A 27,515-nucleotide genomic window follows, 5' to 3' on the forward strand; every position below is an offset into this window, starting at 1 on the left:
ATTTTCAGATGGCTCCAAGAATGTATTTTTCAAGCAGTCGGACAAATTCCCATCTGCCAAAGGATTTCAAGACTTCTTCCACAATGCAACAAACAAGCAGCACCTACAGATCTTTCTCAGAAACGAGTTCAGCGTGTTGTACCGAAACTATTCTAACACTGAATTTGTCTACTGCGTTGGGCCCACATGTGTCAATCTATCGACAGGTTTGCCTGTTACAGACTTCCAGTGTGAACAGTTAGAAGCAGACACATGCATGTTCTTCATCTACTCACAAATACGTAAAGCTGGAATAGAAACACCTGTTATCATCGACGCAGAAGATACGGACGTACTTGTATTGGCATCGTATTTGCTCATAGAACTGAAGGGGTGCTCGCAATGAAGTACAAAAAGCAGTTCATAGATTGTACAGCTTTCTGCCCGAAGGAAATAGCAGATATCATAGTTCCTCTTCACGTCCACAGCGGCTCAGACACAACAGCAGCATTCTTTGGACATGGGAAGAAAACCATCTTCGACATATCATCCACTTCACCTGAAGCTAGAGCGTTCCTCAGTGAAGTAGGGAAACACCTACCGGTCCCTCAGCAGGTGCTTGATCATATGACGCTGTACACCATACGGTACATATACAAGGACAAACAAAGTACCACTCTGTGTGATGCTCGGGCCAGGAAGTGGCGACAAATGAAAAGGAAATCAATACTGCGGCTTCCACCAGACAAAGAATCCCACGATTTGAAAGTCAAGAGAGTGAACTATCAAACCTACGTGTTGCTCAACTACGAAAAACCTGATGCGCCACCGTCTCCTTTATCTCATGGCTGGCATCTCGAGGAAGGCATGTGTCTTCCATTGAGGTACATTCACCCAGCACTCCCAGAAAAACTAACTCAGGCTTTGGAAAGCAGCCCAACTATGGATGATCCAGTCGAGTCTGGGTCCGAGACGGACGATTCGGACAGTGAATAACAATTTCAATCTATCCAACACAAACAAACTGTTATAACAACTATTGTCATTTTCAACCCTACCGTATATGCTACTTGTGCAATGTGTATCACTGCTTGTAAATGTAATGTCATGTCACTGTAAATATAATAAAACAAAATAGAGAAAGATAAATTCTTTCTTACTGATTGCAAATGAAAACCTTGAACATTGTGTCAAATAAAAGACGTTGCAATAGATACAATGTACAGTAGCCATAACTGCTTATCTAACGGGCGAGAGGCAGCCATCTTGGTTCGTTACCTGCTCAAAAAGTCATTCATAGTAACAATAAGGTTATAAATGAAAACACTAGTCATGTAAAACTGTATTTAGACGCCAGCGATGAATCTATGGTATGCACAATTATGAACATATACAATACATGGTTTTTTGCAGCGGCCATCTTGTATTTTGGTCAACATTAATCATTTAATATCATTTTAAGTCACAATATCACTTGACTGATGTAAGATGCAAGATCTGGGCCCAGAAAAACCCACATATGGACACCCAATATGTATATGTAGCATTCACGTAGGCGGAAATATGCCCGATTTCGCGGTTTTGGCGGACATCTTGGATTTTGTCCTCTGGCCGAGTTAGCCCGCATTTAAAAAAAAGATACCCAAGCTTATTTTTTTATATATATTTTTATCTTTCAAAATCAACCTTCAAACCTTGATCACGGGAAAATGGTCACGAACTCTATTGGGAGCTCCCCTACTATTATCCCAAGGGCAATCATCCCACTAACTTTCATCCAAATCCGTTCAGAACTTTTCCAGATATCTTGCTCACAAACACACGAACACACACACACACACACGGACATGAGTGAATGCATTACTCCCGAGCGGGAGTAGTGAAACAAATCAATGAATCGCTTATTTTGCTCCATTTATTTTCCAAACTTATGGGACACCCTGTATATATATATACAGTCACGTGAAAAAGTAAGTACACCCCATGTAAAGTTTTGACTTTTTCAATATATTTCAACCAACAGCTATTTGATCTTCATTTCAACAATATTGATAGATAAAGGTGATATAATATAACAAATATCATGAAACGTTTACATTTTGTAGTCCAATGTATAATTTAAATAAACATCTATCTATAATTCCAGTAATCTCTGTATGTGTGTTTGTTTGTTTGTTTGTTTGTTTGTCTGTGACCGCTGTTTCTCGACAACCACGGGTCCGATATACTTGAAACTTGCCCGGTATATTGCTGGGGACCCGAGGATGTGCCTTTTCAAGGTTTCATATTAATCGGACAATTACTTACCGAGCTATGTCCAAAAAACGATTCAACCAATCAGAGAGCAGCGAGCTATCGCGTGTGCCGAACGTGGCGAACACACTCTGCCTCGGACGGCACATTTGAGAGCGTATTCATTTATTTCACGTTGGCAAACTATGTTGCCGCTATGTTGGCGTTAAACTATGTTTTAAAACTAATTAAAACCATTTCATGTAAATAGAGGGGGGGGGGGGATTGTCACTGTACTCGCAAGCCGTTCGCCGTTCGCTTTGGCGTTGCGAATGGACCAAAACATTTCATGGACCAAACCATTTCATGTAAAGCGTTCGCCGTTCGCTTTGGCGTTGCGAATGGACCAAAACATTTCATGAACCAAACCATTCCATGTAAATAGAGGGGGGGGATATAATTTTAGATATATATATAGTACGGGCATGCCCTAGTAAATGCAAATTTCGCCTGTGGAAAAAGTAAGTACACCCCTACATTTATCACTACTTCAAATACCTAAAATTAGAATCAGGTGCAGCAGCTCAGGTGCAAATGATTAGAACATCGTTAGAGAGGATCTTGGAGGAACCTGTCTTATTTAAACCTCAGACATTTAGTTTGGTTTGCTCTTTGTTGTTGAAGTGTGCGGCTTCACCATGCGTAGATCAAAAGAGCTCTCTGAGGCCTTCATAAAGAAGGTTATAGATGCCTACGAGTCTGGGAAGGGATTTAAAAAGATCTCCAAACAATTTGAAATCAATCATTCGACTGTCCGGAAGATCATCTACAAGTGGAGAAGATTCCAAGCAACTGCCAACTTGTTCAGGCCAGGCCGCCCCAGCAAGTTCAGCCTAGAGAGCAGACGGCAAGAAGCTGAAAGACGTCTCTAAGGACCCCAGAATGTCATCACGCGACCTACAGGTAGCTATTGCCACTTTTGATGTCAAAGTGCACGAGTCTACCATTAGAAAGAGGCTGCACAAATTTGATCTATATGGGAGGTGTGCCAGGAGGAAACCTTTGCTGTCCAGAAAGAACATCAGGGCAAGACTAAAGTTTGCCAATGAACACCTAGGCAAAGACCAGCACTTCTGGAACAATGTGCTCTGGACAGTTGAGTCAAAGGTATAGCTATTTGCCGACAGTACCAGAAGACATGTTTGGCGAAAACCAAAGACTGCATTTGACCACAAGAACCTGATACCAACTGTAAAGCATGGTGGTGGAAATACTATGGTTTGGGGCAGCTTTGCTGCATCAGGGCCTGTGCAGCTCACCATCATAGAATCCACAATGAATTCTTCATTGTACCAGAGGGTGCTTGAGGATAATGTGAGGCCATCTGTCAGAACGTTGAAGCTCAACCGAAGGTGGACCTTGCAACATGACAATGACCCTAAACATACCAGTAAATCCACCAAGGAATGGCTGAAAAGAAAGAAATGGAGGCTTCTGGAATGGCCAAGTCAAAGCCCGGATCTAAATCCCATCGAGATGTTGTGGGGGGATTTGAAACGAGCTGTGTATGCAAGAAACCCCTCAAACATCGCACAGCTGAAAGAATTCTGCATGGAGGAGTAGGCAAAAATTTCTCCCAGTCGATGTCAGAGACTGGTAGACAGTTATAACAAACGCCTACTTGAGGTTGTTTCTGCCAAAGGGGGCAATACCACCTGTTGGAGACAAGGGTGTACTTACTTTTTCCACATGCGAAATTTGCATTTATGTTTATTTAAATTATACAATGGACTACAAAATGTAAATATTTCATGATATTTGTTATATTATATCACCTTTATCTATCAATATTGTTGAAATGAAGATCAAATGTATGTTGAAATATGTTGAAAAGGTCAAAACTTTACATGGGGTGTACTTACTTTTTCACGTGACTGTATATATATTATGTATATATGTATATATATGATAATATATAATTTGTGCTCCAACCCACGTCCGAACACCGTGACGTCACTGCGACACCGGTTGCAATCTCCGAAGTACTATACATACAAAGAAGTACATATGTCACTCCGGAACAGCACTGAATTCTTACACCAGTGGGTTATGCTTATGCCTTTCTCGTAAGCAATAAGTATGTAGGTACATGATAAATAAAAGCTTTCTGATTATAAGCAATCATTAACGACCTCCTGCTACATTTTATTTATTTATTTATTTATTTTTAACGGAAAAAAACAACACTTTTATGGTTTTCAAAGTAATTTTTCATTTACGGACGTTTTTTTTAATTTTCTCCTTTACGGACATTATTGTCATGTTTATTTCACAGTTTACAGTTATAGAAATTACAACTTTCAAATACTAGATAATGATTGATGTTTTGCGTTTACTGACGTGTTTTCGGTTTTTTAACGTAAATTTTCATTTACTGACGCTTCCCCCCCCCTCCCACCCTCCCCCCTCCCCCCTCCCATCCCTCCCACCCCCCTCCCCTCCCGTCCCTCACCCTCCCCACCCCCCCTCTTCTCCCCTCTCCCCCTCCCCCTCTCCCTCTTCTCCACCTCTCCCCCTCCCCCTTCCCCTCTTCTCCCCTCCCCCCCCCTCTTCTCCCCTCCCCCCCGTTCCCCTCCCCTCCCCACCCCCGCCCGGCAATGCCGGGTACTTCTGCTAGTACTAGATAATGATTGATGTTTTGCGTTTACGGACATGCTTTCGGTTTTTTAACGTAAATTTTCATTTACTGACGCTTTCCAATTGTTCTGTGATTTTTTCCCCAGTATGTCAGCTTCAATGCTCGTTGGTATGCCAAATTTCAGCTATGACACCTGAAAGGTACATTAATATCAGTCAGTCAGTCAGTAAGAGCTTTGTATATCAGACAAGCATTACCCTTCCATAATATGCATTTCGGCCCTGAATCACTATTGATTTCAGAAGGATGTAAAATACCTCACGTAAATGTTTTGGCAAAATAATAACTCAATAAATATGGAAATAAAAGCAATACTTCTGCATATATATATATATATATATATATATATATATATATATATATATATATATATATATATATACATACATATTGTTGCGGATATGAGATTGGCCTCCATCCAGATCCGCTTGTAAATATTCCCCTATTTCCCCAATACTTCCCAACTATCCCCAATCCCCCATTCCCTAGTCCCATTTTCTGTAAACAACACTCTGTAGACCCGACCTTCCCCTATTTCCCCCATTAAATGTCGCATCCAGGTCCACCGCATCTCACATAGACAACTATAGGACATCTTGCTAGTTATTCTTAGTCTATGTCAGTTAAGGACTCGTTTACATTAATTCTGACTCTTCGTTGCACCAGAATGTGATTGTATGGCACCGTTAGGAAGTTTAGGACCTCCCAATACCTCCCCGCAGCTCTTCCTCACGGTTCAGCAACAACAACAACAACAACAACAGCAACAACAACGGTGGCGGCGCGGGGAGTGCGCGTCCTCACTCCGGCTTGGTTAGCCGCCATCGAACATGTGCTCCGACGGGGTTACCACGTAGGGGCTCGCTGTCAGCTCCTCGTCAAGGGCGGAGCCCGGTAACCCCCCGCACCCAATAGAAGCGGCGGACCGATTCCATCTGGGGCAGAGCCAACGAGCCGAGGGCGTGTCACTCCCCGCTGAGCATGCGCAGGAAGAGGGAGGTGACGTCAGATGCGCGCTGGACTTGAAGGAAGAGAGACGCCACCAACCGAGCGCTGTGACACCTCCCTGCATCTACTGGACCGTGCTGTGTCCTGTCCCTGAGCCGGGGTGCACCTTGTGCTATCGACTGCCTGTCCTTCCCTGCCATCAATCCCTGTGTAAGTCAGTCTTGTTCCGTTTGTCTGTGGTCTGTCTGGGATAGATAAGATTGTGTCTAAGTGCCCATCTTTTCTGTGCTTAACCACATACCTTGTAATCTACCCCTTTTCTCCACCACCAATTATATCCTCCTCCGGAGGTCTTGAGAACTGTACCCCTTGTGTCGTTTCATTTATCCCAGCCGTTGTGTCCTTTCCATCATTGATTTAGCGTAGCGCGATTCGGCCAACGTTCGAGTGGAATCGGGTGAGTTGGGGGTAATCGGGTAAACTGTGCGAACACGGCGGCCATTCCGCTCGGTCAAGCAACATCTTAAGTCGTGTCCGTAACAATTGGTGTCAGGAAGTGAGATCGGACCCGAAGCGCGCTTCACGCGCTCGAAATTATTAACGGCGAAATTTGATTTTGTTTTACAAAAAAAAAAAAAAACCCGAATTTTGAAAGTCGCGCTATGGCAGATCAAGACGGCTGGGTTCCGGTAGAGGAGAGTGAGGCAGGGTCGATCCAGGACCAAAGTGAGGGACATGAGGAGAGCGAAGCAGTGAGGGCGGCAGGTTCACAAAATGGCGTCCTCGCGCACGAGGTTGCGGGCGCGCAAAATGGCGCCTCGCACATTGCTACGGCGGCCGCACCCGCTGCACAAGTGGGAGGGATGGCGCAAATGCAGGCCCTCATGGAGCAATTTATGGTACAAATGCAGGCGTCCCTCAATCTGCAGAAGGACGATATGAGGGCTAATAGTGAGCAAATGAGGGCTGATAGTGAGCGATTGGGTGAGCGATTGGAGGGCCAAATGGGGGTAATGAGGGACGAAGCGAGGGGTACCGGTGAGGCATTAGACAATGGGATAAAAGAGGTAAAGAATGGGTTAAAGGGGGTAGAAAACAGAATGGCCGCTCAAGAGAATCAAATAGAAGGGGTGAAACATGGGTTAACGGGGGTAGAAAACAGAATGGCCGCTCAAGAGAATCAAATAGAAGGGGTGAAACATGGGTTAACGGGGGTAGAAAACAGAATGGCCACTCAAGAGAATCAAATGGAAGGGATGCAAAAGGGGTTAGAGGGGTTAGAAAACAGTATGGAAGGCAAATTGAGGGACATGAGGGACCAAGCGGAAAGGGAAGTTTAAAAAATGGGGCAGCAGATAGAGGGGGTCAGAATGGGGGTAGAAACTAAATTGGATGCTCACAGGGAGGAAATGGAGCAGATGAGGGTGGCATCTGGGCAGGAGATGCAAGTGATGGGAGAGGAGATCAGAAGAGGTGTGAGTGAGGAGGTCGGAGGAGTGCGCGAGGAGGTGAGGCACTGTAAGGAGCGCATGGAGAAGGAGGTGAGAAAGGGGACTGTAAAATTGCAAGGTGGTATAGAGGAGTTGACGCTGGGAGTAGAACAACTGACAGAGGGACAAAAAGAACTAACGGACCAGGTAAAGAAGAACACAGCGGTAATAGGAGGGTTAAAAGCGACACAAAATGACCTAAAAGACGACTTGATAGCGACGAAGAAGGAATGTCAGATGGTACGTGAGGGACTGACAACGAGGTTGGACGAGGTGACAGAGGTAATGGAGACGAAGGACCGGCAGGTGAGGACGCACATAGAAACGGTCAAGGTGGCCTTAGAGGACGAGCTTGAGGAGACGCACCGGGAAATAAAAGAGGTGAAGCAGAAATTAGAAGAAGTGGAAGAAGGGGTAAGCGAAATTAAGAAGCGACGGAGAGGGGATAAGAAAGAGATAAAAGAGGAAGTAAAAGAATTGGTCCAAAGTCTGTGTTCGGATCGTGATGATGTGCTCATTAACCGGATGAGGGATTCGCAGGTGATGGAGGAGAAGCGAAGAGAAAGAGGACCCGGTGTAAGTGGTGACCAATATGGTCATGCGTATGATGCGCCAGGTGATTTAATGAGCTTGGGGGTCGAGATGGACCCGGGTGTTCGTGAGAGGCCGTTGGTGAAGTGTGCGACAGGTCTGGTGTGCGAAAAAGGAGGTGTGCGAGAAAGATGTGTGACGGACAGGTGCATGGGGAAAGAGTGCGCTGTCAAAGGCAAGGAAGAATGCACGCCTGTGGTGAGTGTTACAGAGGGTGTGACGGGAGAGTGTGCGCAAGAGTGTGCGCAAGAAAGGTGTGTAACGGACAGGTGCATGAGGAAAGAGTGCGCTGTCGAGAGTAAGGGTGAGTGCGCGACCGAGAGTGGAGGTGAGAGTAGTGAGAGTGACATGGAGCGTGAGTTAGTTGTGACAGGTGAGCGAGGATGTACACCTGGAATGGAAGGATGCACACCTGGAATGGTAGAGCGTGTGTGGGAATGCACGCTGGAATTGGTCGTGAGGCACGTGGTTGGGTGTGCGAGTGAGAGCACACCTGTGGTTGTCACAGAGGAGGTGACCGAGGAGGGGGCGCGAAGAGGTGTGTTGGTGAGGTGTGCGAGCGACGAATGTGTGCCAAGGTGTTCGGTGGTCAGGTGTGTGACCAAGTCGGTGAGCGGAATGAGTGTACCGAGGTGTGTAAGGAAAGGTACGAGGCGCATGGGAACAGCTGGAGGTATGAGCAAGAAAGGGGTAGCGTATGCATGTAAGCATGCAGGTGAAGCATCGACGGTAACCGGGTTAGAGGTTAGAACGACTTATAGCCGAATCGGGCCCTCGGTGCGTGCCGGGCTTCGCGTGCCGCGAGAACCAGCGGGGATCCGAGCCACGGCGGGTTCGAAAGGACCGCCGTACGCGATCCACGCTGGGCCTCGCTTTGAACGGCCGCGTCCGTGCTCCACTAGGCGGAGCGGGCAGCCCAATAGGAAGGGTCGTCATGGCGACCACCTTTTGTTGAGGCATTCCGGCAGGTCGAGATCGGGCCATGGGATGGCTCCGTGCCGAGATGGTGCGTGGGATCTCGGCCCGGGTAAACCTCCTTCCCTGCACCGAATGCGGGACGTATCCAGCCGCTGGCACCAAACAACCCGCATTCATTGCTCGGCTTTACGAAGCCGGGCTTTGGACAGGAATTGGCGCACCGAGAGGCATTAGTGAGTAGACTGTGTGATGAGGTTAGTGTTTTGGACCCAAAATTAGAAAAAAACAAAATTTGATGATTGGCAAAGGATTGGCAGTAATGATTGGCAGATGATGAGTAGTGATTGGCAAATTTTTGATTTGTTGAAATTTGATGTGCAAAATTGGTAGTGGGAGGTGCCCGATGTGGTGGGATGGCAACTCCGTCATCCCTCACAAACGTGGGGCAAATGCGCTATAGATTATGGGGTGTATGGCAGTGAAAACTAGCCCGGGTGGGTTAGGATATTGATAGGGATCTAGCGAAGATGACATTAGGTAACGTTAAGGTTAGTTAGTGACAATGATACCTGTAGTGGGGACGCAGGTAGATTAGTATGGATGATAACGACGTGGGAGCGCAATAGTTTAAAGGGACGGCCGGGAAGCGCAAGTTTCAGAGGGGAGTAGTTAGATGAGATGATGCTGTGTGAGAACTGGACAGGTGTGTGGAGCAGTGTATGGGTAGTGAGTGTTGTGGATCAGCGCGAATGCGCCTGGGGGAGAGAAGGGTGCAGGCGGCACCAAGTATGAGAGCACAGGTGTGCAAGTACAGGTGTGTGGAATACATGGAGTATTGGAATGAGTGGTGTGGAGAGAGTTGGAGTAAGTGGTACGGAGTGGTGTGCATGGTGCGAAGGTGTGGATGGGGGAAGAGTGGACCCCTTTCACGAGTACCCGGGGCGGGTAGTGTAAGTGTTAGGTAGAGGGTATAGGTAAATTGTGGTTGGATATTGGCATTTGTGGTGCGGTTGCAGAATGGTATTGTGGATGGGTGCATTAGTGTTGTGGAAATGGCTGGGCGTGTAGCCTGTTAGTGTGTGTAGTTGGTTTGGGCACTCCACCACTGTGAGGATGTCGGCCAGGTGAGGCCGCAGGTGGGCTCTGGGAGCCGTTAGTGTCAGTGGGTGCCTGAGGATCCCGGGTGTGGATCGGGCAGCCCGTGCCAGAGAGGGCACTGAGGGGGTGAGAGTGCGAGAGGGCCTTCCCCAGTTAGTTAGGTTAGGGTGAGGAGCAGGTAAGCTCGGGTGGCAACTACAGTGGTGGAGGTGTGCAGGTGGGTAGACCTGCTGGGAGAGCTACACGTCACAGCCCAGAAGTTGTGCGAGGGCACCGGGAGTTGAATCGGGGGAGTGAGACCCCAAATTGAGAAGCACCACAGTTCGGTCAATGGGAATTGGTTTTTAGAACCCATAGTGTAAGTTGGCCAATGGATTGGCAGGGAAAGACCCCGGGTAATGTAAAGTTGTTAAAGTCATTTAGGAAATAGTTAGGATTGATGAACCTGTCGCACCATACGCAGCCACTTACCTGAGGTGATGATGATGACTCCACACCTGCGTTTTCTTTGTTCTGTGTGCAGGAAGGGAGAATTGCTGTGTGGATTTATGAGACGCATCACGACGTGGATAAGACATTGGGGTGATTCCATCTCTCCCTCCTTAGGAGGGACTGATGATGAATTGGTGATGGCAAATTTTGATGTTGAGTTGGAGATGGCAAATTTTGATGGGAGTTGGAAATGGCAAATTTGATTGGTTAGGAGGGAGAGAAGACGAATTTGGTTTATGGGAGGAACGGGGAAGACAGTAGGGACGTTTGTTGATGTGTAAAGTAGATGTTTATGGGTAGTGTTGTGTTTTGTGGATACAGTAAGGGGTAAAGGAGGGGCAATGTAGGTTACCTGGTGGGGGGAGGGGCGTACGGTAGGAACGTACCTGTCTCACCTGGTTCCCATGTGCCCCCAGTGTGCATTACCTAGCATTGCGTGCACTTTTGCGCCCTTACCACCTTACTCACTTGTTTTCTTTTGTCTCCCACCTCCGAGGATCTGGCTTTGGGGCAGAGAGAGAGGAGAGAGAGGTGCTGGCTCCGCAGTTGTGGGCCTGTACTTTCGCTGCTTGCTGCCGGGATCGATACACCATATGGACCGCAATTTTTGTGGCCGCCCACAATGGACCGCAGTCTTTTGCGGGCAAGCACCACCCGTTGATGGACCTCTGGGTCAACGTGGCACCTATGCCATAGAGGTGAACCACTATAGTTGGCCCCCTGACGGCCACAATTTAGAAATGGACGCGGTTGGCGCCTTTCTTTATTTCTAAAGAAGCCAGAACACCAAGTGGGCTCCAAGGCAAGACCAGCGGCAGAACATCGGCCGGCTGCGACACCACCGGTGATTATTGAACACTTTATTGGTGCACCGGATGGTGCTGACTGTATGTATGGGGTGGTGCTTTTGGTGCTTGGATGGGGTGCTCTGCACATTATTAAAGGCCGTAGGGCCACAGGGCACTCGTGGGTTGGTGTATCGATGCTGGCATGCTTGCTCTCTCTATGCATAACATCTGCATGTGTTCCTCAAAGAACAGGTCCTGGATCGTAGTGTAAATATCAGTGTAGTCTTGTATAAATGATGCTCCCTACCGGCTGTATGTTTAGTTTGAGGATTCTTTCCGCGATTCGGTTATCCTGTGGGTGTGTTTCTGTGAGGAGAAGGGTGCAACGTCGCAGGGGGACATATTTACTCATTTGTGAACATCTGTAAAACTGTCGCACTCAGGGTTGAGTTAATAGTAGAGGGAACTACATCTGAGTGCCACACTAAAGTAAGTAAAAATTTATCGGGTCGGGACGCCCCGAGGTAGAGAAGGGTGCAATGTTGCGGATATGAGATTGGCCTCCATCCAGATCCGCTTGTAAATATTCCCCTATTTCCCCAATACTTCCCAACTATCCCCAATCCCCCATTCCCTAGTCCCATTTTCTGTAAACAACACTCTGTAGACCCGACCTTCCCCTATTTCCCCCATTAAATGTCGCATCCAGGTCCACCGCATCTCACGTAGACAACTATAGGACATCTTGCTAGTTATTCTTAGTCTATGTCAGTTAAGGACTCGTTTCCATTAATTCTGACTCTTCGTTGCACCAGAATGTGATTGTATGGCACCGTTAGGAAGTTTAGGACCTCCCAATACCTCCCCGCAGCTCTTCCTCACGGTTCAGCAACAACAACAACAACAACAACAGCAACAACAACGGCGGCGGCGCGGGGAGTGCGCGTCCTCACTCCGGCTTGGTTAGCCGCCATCGAACATGTGCTCCGACGGGGTTACCACATAGGGGCTCGCTGTCAGCTCCTCGTCAAGGGCGGAGCCCGGTAACCCCCCGCACCCAATAGAAGCGGCGGACCGATTCCATCTGGGGCGGAGCCAACGAGCCGAGGGCGTGTCACTCCCCGCTGAGCATGCGCAGGAAGAGGGAGGTGACGTCAGATGCGCGCTGGACTTGAAGGAAGAGAGATGCCACCAACCGAGCGCTGTGACACCTCCCTGCATCTACTGGACCATGCTGTGTCCTGTCCCTGAGCCGGGGTGCACCTTGTGCTATCGACTGCCTGTCCTTCCCTGCCATCAATCCCTGTGTAAGTCAGTCTTGTTCCGTTTGTCTGTGGTCTGTCTGGGATAGATAAGATTGTGTCTAAGTGCCCATCTTTTCTGTGCTTTACCTCATACCTTGTAATCTACCCCTTTTCTCCACCACCAATTATATCCTTACCCCTTGTGTCGTTTCATTTATCCCAGCCGTTGTGTCCTTTCCATCATTGATTTAGCGTAGCGCGATTCGGCCAACGTTCGAGTGGAATCGGGTGAGTTGGGGGTAATCGGGTAAACTGTGCGAACACGGCGGCCATTCCGCTCGGTCAAGCAACATCTTAAGTCGTGTCCGTAACAATATATATATATATATATATATATATATATATATATATATATATATATATATATATATATATATATACACACACATGAAGTGAATCCGTTGAAAATTGATGACTTTAGTGACATTGACCTTTTTACCTATTGGTCTAAAAAACAAAAGGCATCCAACTTGCAAGTACCTGAAACAGGTGGTAAAGTTGCATTACTGGTTGGCTGCACTAGGTGGTGAAATATTTGTAATATTCAGGCATTCGATTAATATAAGTGAAAAGATCGAAAGGGGTATAAAAGTGTATAAAGGGCCTCAAGGGTCCAAGGAATATATGAAGTCTAAGGGGTGTAAAGGGCTGAAGGGTCTATAGGGGTCTAAAGGCTGTAAAGGGCTGAAGGATTGAAAGGGGGTTAAAGTGTCTTAAGGGTCTGATCATCCCACCACCTTTGGTACATAACATAACCTTCGGCCACCTTTGGTGGTGGAGGTCATGAAATGAGATCACTTGCTACGCACAACATTGACAAGCATTTGGAATTTGGCCAAGGTGACGGTGATAAATCACCCACTATGTGCAAAAGACATCATGGGATCTTTAACATCCATCAACAACCAATGCTGGAAAAAGAGCCCTCCAGTTTAACATCCTTCTCATGGTTGGTGCACACAGTGATGCATTGCACTGCCTGTTTTTAGCAGGGTCACACAAAAACCCAAGCTAAATTGCTTTGAGGTGAGTGTGTATGGCCTTAGGCTATGTAAGATATTCAGTTTGAGCTAAAACTCAAACTTGAATCAGCTTGTTTTGAATTAAAATTACCAAGTTTCAAATTAGTGAGGGTTTACTCTCTCAAATAAGCATATCGACACATAGTGCTATGTTTAAAGTACACCACCCCCATGCCAAATGAATCAATAACATATCCTCCAGCGCGAGTCATTGCCAAGGCGCCTCAGACGCCTGACGATGCCGCCACACAGCACATAGAGACGTAATTGGGAGGGACAAAAGGCCTTCAACACCCGGAGATGATGTCATGCAGTGTTTGGAGATGGGATGGCGAGGTGCGGAGTACAACAAACAAAGTGAAAACTGAATACGCTCTTTCGGCACACATCATCGACGGGCCCTCTTCAACGCCTGGAGATGACGTCATTCAGTGCCTGGAGATGTAATCAAGAGGGGGGGGGGGGGCTGGAGTAAAACAAACAAGTAGAGCTACATTCAAAGTACACCACCCCCACACTAAATAAATACATAACATATTCCAAATAATTACATGCAGCATGCAACATTGCCGCAGGGCCTTTGTCATCTGTCGATGCCGGAGTTGGGAGTAAGCAGTGTACAGCAACTGATTTATTGCATAATTAAAATAAATAAATAATAATCGTAAAATAATTAATTTCTTAACCAATTGGCTAATGGCATACCAAAACCGCCGCTGTTTCATCCGAATCTGTAACTTTTTGAAAATTATATAATTAAATAAATAATCGACAAAATAATTAATTAATGGAGTATTTGATTAACAGATAAATGAAAAATACTCTTTATAGCCAAATCACTTGGTCATTGTCATGTCCAAATATCATCTTCCTAGCTCAAAAGGTGCCTGAGATATTGGCCAGATGAGAAAGGAAATAAATAAGTACTTAATCAATCGATAATAATCAAGTAACTCATTAATTAATTGATTTATAAAAAAACAAAAAATACAGTTTTTTTCAAAGCACTTGCATACTATTGTGCCCAAATTTCAGCTTCGTAGCTCAAAGGATGGCTAAGATGTTGCCCAAACAAACAAACAAACTAGAACGGCACTCAATAGAGAGCATACCTCTGCCAGGTGAGGTTTACGTTTTTGTATGCCAGAGTGGACGAGAAAGTCACAATACAGAATCACATTGAATGAAAATCATCCGTCCACAACTTTTTGTGATATTCTGCTATATATCATTTTTGGCCCTATCTCCCAATGGTGAAATCACTTAACAAATAAATTGTAGTATCCAGATCTGGATCTTCACCAAAATCAAATCAAATCATCCCCATCACGCACCCAACCTGTCCACCACGTTTTGTCCAAATCCGTCCACAACTTTTTGAAATATCGTGCCCAGAATATCGTGCTCATCGTTTTTACCTCATTTCTCAACAGTGAAGAATCATTTTTTAAATTAAAAAATTCTCATATCCAGATCCGTATTCGTATCTTCACCAAAATTGAATCAATTTGTACTCATCACATACCCAACCTGTCCATCACATACCTAACCTGTCCATCAAGTTTCGTCTGAATCCATCAATAAATTTTTGACATATCCTGCTGTATATAGTTTTTGGCCCGATCTCCCAATGGCGAAGAATCACTTAAAAAATTATACTAACCTGATCCGAAATCCGGATCTTCACCAAAATCTAATAATTTTGTCCGTATCACACACACACACACACACACACACACACACACACACACACACACACACACACACACACACACACACACACACACACACACACACACACACAACACGTCCACCAAGTTTCGTCCAAATCTGTCCATAACATTTTTTTAGATATACTGCTATATGTTGGTTTTAGCCCAATCACTCAATGGTGAAGAATCACTTAAAAAATTAAATAATCCTCATATTGATTGTTGTTGTTGAATCCTCATTGTTGATTCGGCTGTTTCAGCCACACCCATTGCTGGCAGGTATATATAATCAAGCACACAGCCATGCAATCTCCATAGACAAACATTGGCAGTAGAATGGGCTGTATTGAAGAGCTCAGTGACTTTCAACGTGGCACCGTCATAAGATGCCATCTTTCCAACAAGTCAGTTCGTCAAATTTCTGCCCTGCTAGAGCTGCAGTGCCGGTCAACTGAAAGTGCTGTTATTGTGAAGTGGAAACGTCTCGGAGCAACAACAGCTCAACTGCGAAGTGGGAGGCCACACATGCTCATAGAAAGGGACCGCTGAGTGCTGAAGTGCGTAAAAATCATCTGTCCTCTATTGCAACACTCACTACTGAGTTCCAAACTGCCTCTGGAAGAAAAGTCAGCACAACAACTGTTCGTCGGGAGCTTTATGAAATGGGTTTCCATGGCCGAGCAGCCGCACACAAGCCTAAGATCACCATGCGCAATGCCAAGCGTCGGCTGGAGTGGAGTAAATCTCCCCACCATTGGACTTTGGAGCAGTGGAAACGGGTTCTCTGGAGTGATGTATCATGCTTGTATGATCATGTATCATGATGTATCATGCTCGGGCAGGACCATCTGGCAGTCCGACTGAGGAATCTGGGTTTGGCAGATGCCAGGAGAACGCTACCAGCCCAAATGCATAGTGCCAAATGTAAAGTTTGGTGGAGGAGGAATATTGGTCTGGGATTGTTTTTCATGGTTTGGGCTTGGCCCCTTATTTCCGGTGAAGGGAAATCTTAATGCTACAGCATACAATGACATTCTAGATGATTGTGTGCTTCCAGCTTTGTGGCAACAGTTTGGGGAAGGCTCTTTCCTGTTTCAGCATGACTGTGCCCTCGTGCACAAAGTGAGGTCCATACAGAAATGGTTTGTCGAGATCGATGTGGAAGAACTTGCCTGACCTGCACAGAGCCCTGACCTCAACCCCATCGATCACCTTTGGGATGAATTGGAATGCCGACTGCGAGCCAGGCCGAATCGCCCAACATCCGTGCCTGTCCTCAATAATGATCTTGTGGCTGAATGGAAGCAAATCTCCACAGCAATGTTCCAATATCTAGTCCTGGTGGAAAGCCTTCACAGAAGAGTGGAGGCTGTTATAGCAGCAAAGGGGAGTCGAACTCCATATTAATGCCCATGATTTTGGAATGAGATGTTCGTTGTTCGGGTGTCCACATACTTTTGGTCATGTAGTGTATATAAAACTAAAAAACATAGTCCATCCGTCCATCCATGAAGCCGACCGTGAAGCTATCCGTGAAGCAGTGTGACTATATGTCTATTAATTTTGTACAGTTTGAACACTGTCTATTAATTGTGTCGTATATTAAATACGAACTAATGGAATGTTCCTTTCAACCCTTTAGAGTTCTTAGACCACTTACACCTTTGAAGACCCTTTAAGACACCTCAAGACCCTTTAGACCACCAAGACACTGAAGATCCAAAAGACCCTTTGGGCCACCAAGATCCTGAGGATCCTGAAGACCCAAACTATACGTCCCAATATCCCAAAACCAATTAATACATAAGTCCCAATAGAGTTGTACAAACTCCAATTGGTGCTTTGCACGATAATTCTCAAATGAGTGTTTACTCTGGAGACGTGGAACCATCTTAAATATCTCTGCTGTGGGTGATTCAATCCAAGATGATCAGCAACCCATGGCAAGATGAACAGCAGTACTAATGTAAAAAATTTCGATGTGTTATTTCAACGTATCAACATCGCTTTAGGAACATTTTTCATTTTCCTGGCAATAATAACAGTTGTAGGAAATATTTTGGTTCTCGGAGCAATTTCGAGCAACAAACGGTTGATGCAAGGAGTAACGAACTGTTTTGTGAGTTCACTCGCCTGTGCAGATCTGCTGATTGGTGCTCTCATCATGCCTCCTGGTGCTTCTCTTATGCTCACCGGCTATTGGAGTGCCGGTTCAACAATGTGTGCAGTGTGGTTTTCCATCGACATTCTTTCAGTCACTGCCAGTATCGAGACCCTGTGTGCGATCGCTATTGATCGATATGTGGCCATCACGTCTCCGCTGCGCTATCAGTCCATCATGACTCGACGCCGAGCTTACATCCTCATTATCTGCGTGTGGGTCATGTCTGCTGCAATTTCCATCCTCCCAATTAACCTCGGCTGGTGGCGGTCAGACGATCCCGCAGCCCAGACTTGTTATGATGATCCAACGTGTTGCGATTTCATCACAAACAAATATTTTGCCGTTATTAGCTCTGCGATCTCTTTCTACATCCCACTTATCATCATGATATTTGTCTATAATCGAGTATTGAAGGAGGCTGAACGTCAGGTAAGTGTTTTTGATGTCATCAATTTCATGTGGCAATGACTTGTGTGTTGTTTATTTGTCACTTAAATGTTCGATTAACTATAAGTAAGTCTACAGGTGAATAATTTGTTTAAAAATGTAGCAAACCGTTTTAAATGTAGTAAACGTTTAAAAATGTAAAAATGTGGTAGTGCAATGATCTTTAGAAAATGAATAATGGAGCAGAAGAGTAGATGATGCAAATAAAAAAAAAAAAATTAATATCTTGAAAAAATGTCTTCATTAATCACAAAATTAACTTTTATGATGAAGAACTAAATTAGTCTAATGGGACATGAGAAAATCTTTGGAATCTATTTTACGAAACCTTCGCTGGCAGCAGAAATTCCTTTAAAAACCAACTCCACGACATATTTTTATCATTATGTCATTTTAGTCCATCGATTAATGACTCGTCAATCGATTGATGTAGAAACAAAATTATATATAAATGAACAGGATTATAACTTATTTATTGACATATGTGGGAAATTACATGCCCAGACCAGGATTCAAACGTCGGTCCTCTGGTGAACTGTACCAGTGCTGCTTTCCCATGAGGAAAATAAAGTGTTAAAAATATAAATGTTAATTTTCCCCATATATGTCAATTAATTAGATATAATCCTGTTCATATATATATATATATACTGGATTTATGGAAATATCTCATTAATATTTTTACTCTTCATATTGCATTTCACCAATTATATTTGGTGTCATTTTGTGATATTAAAGAAAACTTGTTTTAATCTGCCAACTATAGCTATCTGGGTAAACATACGTATAACGAGTTGTTTTAATCTATTGATAAGTTCATTGCTTTTGTGTGGTTGCTCTCACTGTCCTAATTATTACACCTGCCACCTTTCCATAAAATAGATTCTTCGGATTAGGATATTGCTGTCAAAGAAAGGCATTCGTACAATGTGGAATGGAAAAGCATCTCGTTTATCAAATAATATGTTGTGAAATTTATTATCATGGATATCAATTTGTAATTCTAAAAAGGAAACTGAAGTGTGAGTTTGGTTTTCTTTTATATTTTAAGTTCTTTTGGATATATAATATCATCATAAATCTCATCAAATACCAATCCCTCATTAATTGCGAAAAAATCATCAATGAATCTCAAGATGTTTCCACACCTTTTTGCTATCGTTAATTTTTTCCTGTAAATCTTGCACAAGTTGATACAAAATTTAGCCTTACGCTTGTCATTCAAGTTGTGGATACTGTCGATTGTAGGTTTGGAATTATCAATGTTCCAGAATTTCTTAATACCAAAATAAAACCTCATCTTTTCATGGTATTTTTTGAAGCATTAATATATTATTTTCATCACCCCTATATTACTAGTGACAATGGTTTCAAACTACATTCTATACTAGCCTTGATGAGCCTAATCTTACAAGGGTTTTTGTGCATTTTGGGGGATCAAGTAAACTAATGGTAATTTATGGTGTTTATCTGAAACTACCAGTCTTCTTGATTTTGAGGGATTTTTTTATTTAATTTATGAATCCATTGATAAGTGCATTACTTTTGTGTCGTTGCTCTCACTGTCCTAATTATTACACCTGCCACCGTTCCATAAAATAGATTCTTAGGATTAGGATATTGCTGTCAAAGAATGGCATTTTCAAATATTTCATTTCAAAGAAAGGAAAGAAAGGCACTCATCTACATGAGTGTTGTGTCAAGTCTATTATATTATTGTTACTTATATTGTAGGTCTTTGAAAGTCCAGGCTGTAAGCCCAATTCTTCTATAAATATAATTGTTTGAATGCAGAATGTTTTGCATACACATGCAATTTTATAATTTGCTTTATCAATTAGAACAATAACATAGTGTTTGAAACTGTTTTAAAATGTTTTAAACAATCACGAGTCTCTGGATTGTTTAAAATTACCTTCGGATTATTGATTCAAAATTTTCTTTTCAAATCAACAACTCTCCTTTTTACATGTTTCTCTCCCTCCTCCAGCCATAAAGCCTTTGTGTGTTTGGTACTGTGTGTGATCCCTCTCGGTGAAGACTGGGAAATCACGGATAGCAAATCGAGCGTTATTCGAGGTGTTATTCAATAGCGGATGTTGTATCTATGTGCGGAGAGAAGTAGAAGAAGCGGGAAGTTTTACCTGTCGGTCCCGCGCAGAAGCTCCGATCCTGTCGGCAATTAACTGTATGCGTATGTGTGTTCGTATGTTCGTGTGTTCATGTGTTTCTGAACATGATATCTGGAGAAGTTCTGAACGGATTTGGATGAAAGTTGGTGCTATGATTGCCCTTGGGATAAGGAAGAATTGATTAGTTTTTGGTGAAGCTCAGGATATTATTCCGGACCCAGGAATTTTTTGAAGTATTTTTTACCATTGGAAAATACGGCTCAGCAGCGGCCACCCACGGTGGAATTATGCGCTTTACTGAGGGGCGTTCTAGTTAGCATATGAAATAAATCAGGAGGGCTGTGGGAATAGAGCTGAAGCTACCTACCTATTCTCCTTAACATGCTACCCCCAAAAACAACCATGCAAATATGTATAATCATTGAAGTTCATGCCTAACTCCTGGGGAGGAAGAGAAAAACAACAACACGCCAAAACCTAACTTAACCACAAAACGTAACCAAACCTGCCAAAATTCAAATATTCCAATAAATATTTGTACAACCCCTTCCTACAGACCGCGTCACCCGGTGGATGCCACAATACTTAACGTTACCTGCGGGGCCATCCCAATGCACCCCAAATTTCCACGGGCCCTGTTCTGGTGTTACAGGTGAGTGACATGGCTCAGTGGATTTCGCCCACATTCATGCAACACAAACCCATAACCACTCATACACATTCCAAAAATCATCAAGACACAAAACTCGTTACAACAAATCACTTATTTCACCCCCATGCAGGAGCATGGCATAGATGTCATTTCACATGAGTATGCATTTCTACGAGGCAGCGGGGAGGTACAGCAAAAGTAAGTTGGTGCGGGCGCTTCAGGCTGTGGTGCCCGCAGTCCCAAAACATGTCACCCGACTTACAACTTATTCGCCCCCCCCCCCAGCCCCCTTTACCTCTTGGCCACGTGACAGCCAAACAGCTCATTACACTGTCATCCCGCCGGTGGGGGTTTCCACACACCAGGCTCACTGCCTCCGGCTTCCTTGCAGCCTCACGGGTTGCCGGGAATCTCTCCCCCCCAGGGCGCCCAACCAGACCCCACCACCGATGGGCTCCAATTTTCAGACACCACTTGTTGCCAGGCGTAATCACTGGAGAGGGGGGCCGCAGTCATCGCTCCTCCAGAGCTTTATCCATACCTGCGGATATACACACCTTCCCCACCCACAAAGTCCACAAAAACATTTCCTCCCCCGCTGCCATTCAATTCTCCAACACATATTTCCCTGAGAAGATGTTACAAAAGAGATGCAATGGCCTGCCCATGTGAAATCCCAATTCACATTTAAATTTCCAAACACATCACAAGAATCATCACTCATACTCAATTTCCAACCTCATGACCACATGAAAACACAACACCTCTGCACAAAAACAAACGCCACCAACAAGACACTGTGTGGCACACATTCCATCCCCTCACCGACCATGCCATCACTCTCACCCGCCCCCTTCTCCAAATTACATGTCCCAATTTACGTGAGCAAGTCCTGAAGCCTGGGACAGTAAACATCAAGGCTTTAACCCTACCTTGATGTGCAGGTATTTGCCAGTTGGTCAGGTCCAAAGTGCCATCCATACTACAGAATCCCAAAATTTCTCCCATTGGACCAATCAAATTTCTCCAAATTGCTCTTTTATCCCGACTGTACTGGCAGGTATGTGGATCCGCCTCCAATGGTGCACTGTACTAAACTACTACATTTGGCTATGGCAGCTCAGCACCTCTACCATGCAAGGGCCACAGGGACAAGTTGAGCAGCCGAAACGCCAACATGGCCCACGAGTGTCCAAAAGGGTGTGACCCACCATCCATCCTTCGGCCCTGCCGCGAGGAACACGGCTGCGCTAGCCCCAGATGGCCAATGTGGTGAGCACCTGCTGCCAACAACACTACCATTCCCAAAAGCTCGGCCCTGGGGGCAGCGGTTGCAGTGCGTGGCATCCACATCACATCACCTGTACCACCCACATCCCCCAGTCCACTCAACTGCAGCCCCCAGTGCCCACCCACACTTGACCACGCCAAGGTCAAGTCGACAGCCATGCTCCACCATGAGACTCACCCAGAAGACATGGTCCAAACACCTCGGACACCCACAGCACCACGTTGACCTTCAGATTACCCAAATACATCCCAACAACTCCGCATCCGAAATATCGGCACAATTGCCCCCACAACCAGTTGAAGGCTGTGTCCTGCTACTCTATCAATTTTATTCCAGCCTCCAACATTTTGGTCTTACACGTCTGAAACAATAATGGTGCCACTGTGCAGTGTCCACCATTGCGTTACAAAATTCACCCTTAAATTTACATCTAACCCTCAGATTATCCATGCCAAATATCTTTCACAACTTTCTAATCTCACCAAAGAAGGGTTCTTTTCCATACACATGCCAGCCGATCATGGCCCAGATGCTCGGCTCGTTACACATTTCCAATTTCATCAATCCCATGGCTATCTTCCCAAGCTGTGAGTCAACAAATCATAACGAAACATCTGCGGAAGATCATTCTCACACCATCACGTTCCACATATGCCCCAATGGTTGTTCAGTAGGCTATATCCATCCCTGTCCATGCAGATCGACCCACGTCCATAGACCAGCACAGCATGGCAGGTCACCACATGCTGGCTGTCCCAGAGTCTCAAGGAGACGCTGTCAGGCCACCTGCCCAGGTGGTCACCACATCAGGCCCATGTTGGCCATCCATGGTGCCGCCAACAAAGCGCGACCTACAACACCACCCCCTAGTGGTCCTCATAATGCACCACCCTAGGTTCCTGAGAAACCACTCCGGACCCGCTGGAGGTCTTAACGCCCACCAGAGTCCGGTGACCCTGTCTGCCCGAGACATCCGCTCGGGCGGCGCCCCGATGGACAAGGGATGCCACACTCTGCTAGACCCCCGTGAGGCCGAGGTCGTACCATGACACACATGGTTGGACCCCAAGTCCAAATCTCGCCAGCACAGACCCCAGCTGGCTGGCATAACCAAATTTCGAAAGAGGCAACTTTTATCTGAGGCCATCCCCAATGACCTCTCCTGGTCCACATTCCACAGCCCGGGGACCAACTCCCACCAAGGCTGCTCCAAATCAATTTCACATTTAAATATAAATTTATTTTTCCTTTTTAAAATGCTGGCATCGCGTGCCCAACCACGGCAGCTGCAGGTAACAACCCCATTCTCAGGCTGTTCTGCCCCTCCCAGCAGCTGTTCCAAATTTCCTCCGGGGACCAGTTTCTCCGAGGCTCTATCTCCCGACTCCTCCGCTCCGAATCCAGCTCGGAGCCAAAACGCCCCTCCCCCTCCCCCCCCCCCAAACTGGGTATTCACTTTCGGAGCCTCTGGTACTCAATCATGGTTCGTGGTGAGGATGCCCTCTGTCACTCTAACCTCATCAACGGACCGACTCACCTCAACCCCCAAGCTCCCTTGGGCTCGGTCAACCTCTACCTCGATGGTACTGTCCTAGGTCTCCAGTCACTCCTGCATCAAATCGCTCACCCTTTCATCAGTCATTTTCGGCCCCCACAGGCCTTTATCTATAAACACCCGCTCCTGCTCTGGTACGTGGGCTTCCAGCCCCTTTACCTCTTCAGCCAATATATCCCCCTGCTGTTTGAGGAGTCCCTATTCCTCACAATGTTGCCGCATTCTGGCATCCACCCAGCCCGGATTGCCTTCCAGGTCTCCATTTACTTTATCAATTCGGGTATTCATGGCACCAATTCTATCCTCCAACTTTTCCCCCATTCGGACAGCCGGGGTCATGCCCTCCTCTACTTTGAATGCTAATTCCTCCCGTTTAAGTTCATTTTCTACTTCCATGGATTTTTCCATTTCCCCTAATTTAGTCTACTTTGACCTCAATTCCCCCAGTCTGTCCGTAATTTGATTAATCATTTTCCCCTCCATGCTATCAATTCGTTTCCCTCGCTGTTGTGTTATTCCTTCAATTTTGCCTTCCAAATGTTCATTCATCTCCCTTATTTCATTCCCTTGTTCATTCATTTGTGCACTCATTCCCTCTATCTTCCCCTTCAACCCATTAGTTTGTCCCTCCAATTCCTCCTTCAATCCATCAATTTTATCACTCTGTGCATTCAATTCTCCCTTCAAGCCATCAATTTTGTTTTCTATTCGTTCACTATTGTTATTCATTTCCTCTGTTAACTCCCCCTTCAAGCCATCAATTTTATTATTCATTCGCTCCTCCATTCCTCCCATTAATTCCCTCAATAATTTAGCCAGGCCCTGGTCGGGTATCGCGGCCGCTCCATCTATTTCCCGGTCTGGGACAGGGGAGGTTCCATCACGATGCTCCACCCCATTTATATTTGGCACACTTCCAACGATCCCAGCATCTTCGCTCTGCCCCTCCATATTACGCCCTTCCTCCATCCTCGGTGAGGAAGTCGTTTTCCCGCGCACGTATTTTACCTCAGACAAAATTTAAATTTAGCGACGCAATGTTTGCACCCTTCCCCACTCCAATCGACTAAAAAAAAAAATTTATCGTCTCTGTCCGACGAAAAATTTGCCTCCAAATCCTCCACTTTTGAAACCAATTTATTCCAGGGGGTTCAAATCCCTCTCCTGACACCATTTGTCTTGTGATTCCCTTCAGTGAAGACCGGGAAATTACGGACAGCAAATCGAGCGTTATTTGAGACGTTATTCAATAGCAGATGTTATATTTATGCACAGGAAGAAGAGAAAAGAAGAAGAAGTGGGAAGCTTTACCTGACGGTCCCGCACGGCAGCTCCGATCCTGCAAGAAATTAACTCAAACGAAAACTGAATTGGAATGTACAAAAATAATAGGTTTATTTAACAGAACCCGAGAACAAGAAAACACGCCGGTTACTAACTAATGTTTCTAAAATGGAGCGCTCCCACACCAGACGTCGAAAACACACAAACTAGGCCAGTGTACGCTGCAGCGACAAGCCTCGCTTATACACTCGGCACTCGCACGTGAACAAAGGGGAGGAGAATCGTCAGCGCTCCACCATCTGTCGTCGCTCAACAAGCAAGGGTCCAGGGTCAAGATCGCAAGGGCCAATGGCAAGCGCAGGGAGAAGGTCCAAAACAAAAGAGATCCAGAACGAGACGGAGGTCCAAATGAGAAGGGCAAAATGCCGGCCAGCGAGTTCTTTTATTGGCAGTCTAGTGACGTCACAGGCACATCTCCAATCCGCACGTCGCTTCTTGCTCGCCTGTCAAGTCATCGGTGGTACCTGGCCAATCGGTGCTCTTCTTCCTCCTCGGCCTTGCTTTCACCAATCATTGGCCAGATTCTTGCCCCTGCCTTGACCAATCACGAGCTTCATCCTGCCTCGTCTCCCTATTGGTGGTGTCTCGTCCAATCGCTGCCCCTCTGGTCGTGGCTCTCGCCCTGCCTGAGCGATGAGTGTTGCTATGCAAGTTGGTGATGTAGCTGGCTGTGCTTCTATCGGAAGTGCTCCGAACTGGCTTCCGGTGAGTTTTTGTGGGGGGGGGGGGGGGGGCGGAGGGGTGGAGGGGGGTTAATTGAAGTAGTGTGTGTGTGGTGTAACTAATGGGCCTGCCTAGTGTCTATGTGCGTTGCCATATGCGACGAAGGATAATCACATCGGGTAAGACTTACAAAAGATAATTTACTCGTATGCCCTGATCAAGTTAACAAGCCCCGCCCCTTGTGACGGAGACGAATATACACTTAATTCGACATTCGGACTAAACAGGTCCCTGATTTTGTACATAGAGATGGTTCTTCTTCTTCACGACAGTCAGAGCAGGATACCTACACAGATATACCTGATCTATGCATCACTCTACCCCAAAATTCATAATAGTACTTTATGTTTTTCAATGTGTTCTCGCATCCTTTCCATCAGTCCTATCATTGTAAGTTCCATTTATTTATTCCACTTAATCATTTGGTTTTCTCTATAATTTGGTTATTTTGTAAGTAATTCATGTAATTCATGTAATGTCATTCCATGCATGTAAAACATTGTGATGCTTATAATTCCATGCATTAAGTACTCTCTGAGTGAAAGACCCTTCACCTTGAAACATAACGTTCAGTCATGTCCCAACTCTCTCCTGCTTTACTCTCAAGCTGGAGACCCTGGTCGTGTTTCTGTCCACTCTGCAAAACTTCTGCATTTACTTTTATAATGTCTGTCATTATGTTAAACATAATCATCAGATCCCTTTGTAATCACTTCCTTTCTCTTGCATCAATTCATGTTTCCATCAGGTGCTCCTACCATTTTAGTCTGGCGCACCTCATATCAATGTTGTTGCTCGCTGCTAAACCCCCTCTCTTGCAGTCAGCATAAACTTTGTTGTTGAAATTACGTTTGATGAACGAGTCGATATGCATAAGAAAAACTCAAGTGTTATTGCTCCTTTAGGCGAAGCTGATCATCCAGCGGGATAAGCAACATGGATTGAATGGACAAAACCTACAGAATCAAGCAAAAAACCTGTCGGCGGTGTCCATCAGTGAGAAGAGGGCATTAAAAACACTTGGTCTGGTCATGGGGGTTTTTATTATGTGCTGGCTTCCTTTCTTTATTGCACACCCTATGCAGGTTTTATGTAATTTTTGCATTCCCAATCCTCTGTTCCTTTTCTTCAACTGGCTTGGTTACATTAATTCAACATTTAACCCTTTCCTCTATTCACGAAACCCTGAATTCATGGCAGCATATAAAAAGTTCTTGTTTTGCAAGATGGGACCATCTTCACACACTTAAATACAATGTCAATTTGAGAGTTCATAGAACACAATACCCCACACCGTGTTCAGGTGTATACAGAAGGGCCTTGCGCCCTTGCTGTGCTCGCGGTAACATTCTTGAAAATCCACATGAATCACAAATCCGCAAACTTCGGGGCTAATTGGGAAATAGGATGAGTGACTAAAAGTTTTAAATTTGTCCAAGCTGTACCCTTATATTAATTAACATGTTTATGCACTGTTTTTGTGATTTTTATTTTCTTGAATAAAAGAGTTATAAACAACATAAAATAAAGTTCATTTTATTGAGGTATTATTATTTCGAATGCAGCCTGTGGTGACTGATTGCATCATTGCTGAAAGTGCGGCTGTGCTGCTGATGCAGTGCCCAATGTTTCCAGTAAGCTGGTATTCACTTTGCAGAGCTCGGAAGGATGACAGGCTGAGTCAACCCACCTGGTGTTATTTAACAGCACGAGAGGATCTCAAACTCAAGACCTTCAGATCTCAAGCCAGCCACTTTAACCGTTAAACCAACAACAGATTTGTTTTATTGTGTGAGGAACATAAAATAAAGTTTATTTTCTTGAATTATTAAGCTCATTAAACTTACCTTTAATAATAATGATAAACTTGATCCAATAATGCAATCGTGATGTTGAAGATTACTACGATAAAAATATACTCAGAGGCAAAAGTTA

General features: G+C 45.1%; 1 protein-coding gene across 1 annotated transcript; it reads left to right on the forward strand.

The window, feature by feature from the left end:
* The first annotated feature begins 381 nt into the window (after window positions 1–381).
* LOC137419276 (beta-1 adrenergic receptor-like) lies at window positions 382–26,830 on the forward strand. The gene is made up of 3 exons (XM_078779971.1): window positions 382–649; window positions 17,285–17,865; window positions 26,486–26,830. Exons 1-3 carry the CDS (start codon window positions 382–384, stop codon window positions 26,828–26,830), a joined length of 1,194 nt encoding a protein of 397 aa, XP_078636097.1.
* Window positions 26,831–27,515: the final 685 nt, after the last annotated feature.

The sequence above is a fragment of the Myxine glutinosa genome, chromosome 1 (assembly GCF_964187855.1).
Source record: "Myxine glutinosa chromosome 1, kmMyxGlut1.1, whole genome shotgun sequence".
In the NCBI taxonomy this organism is placed as follows: domain Eukaryota; kingdom Metazoa; phylum Chordata; class Myxini; order Myxiniformes; family Myxinidae; genus Myxine; species Myxine glutinosa.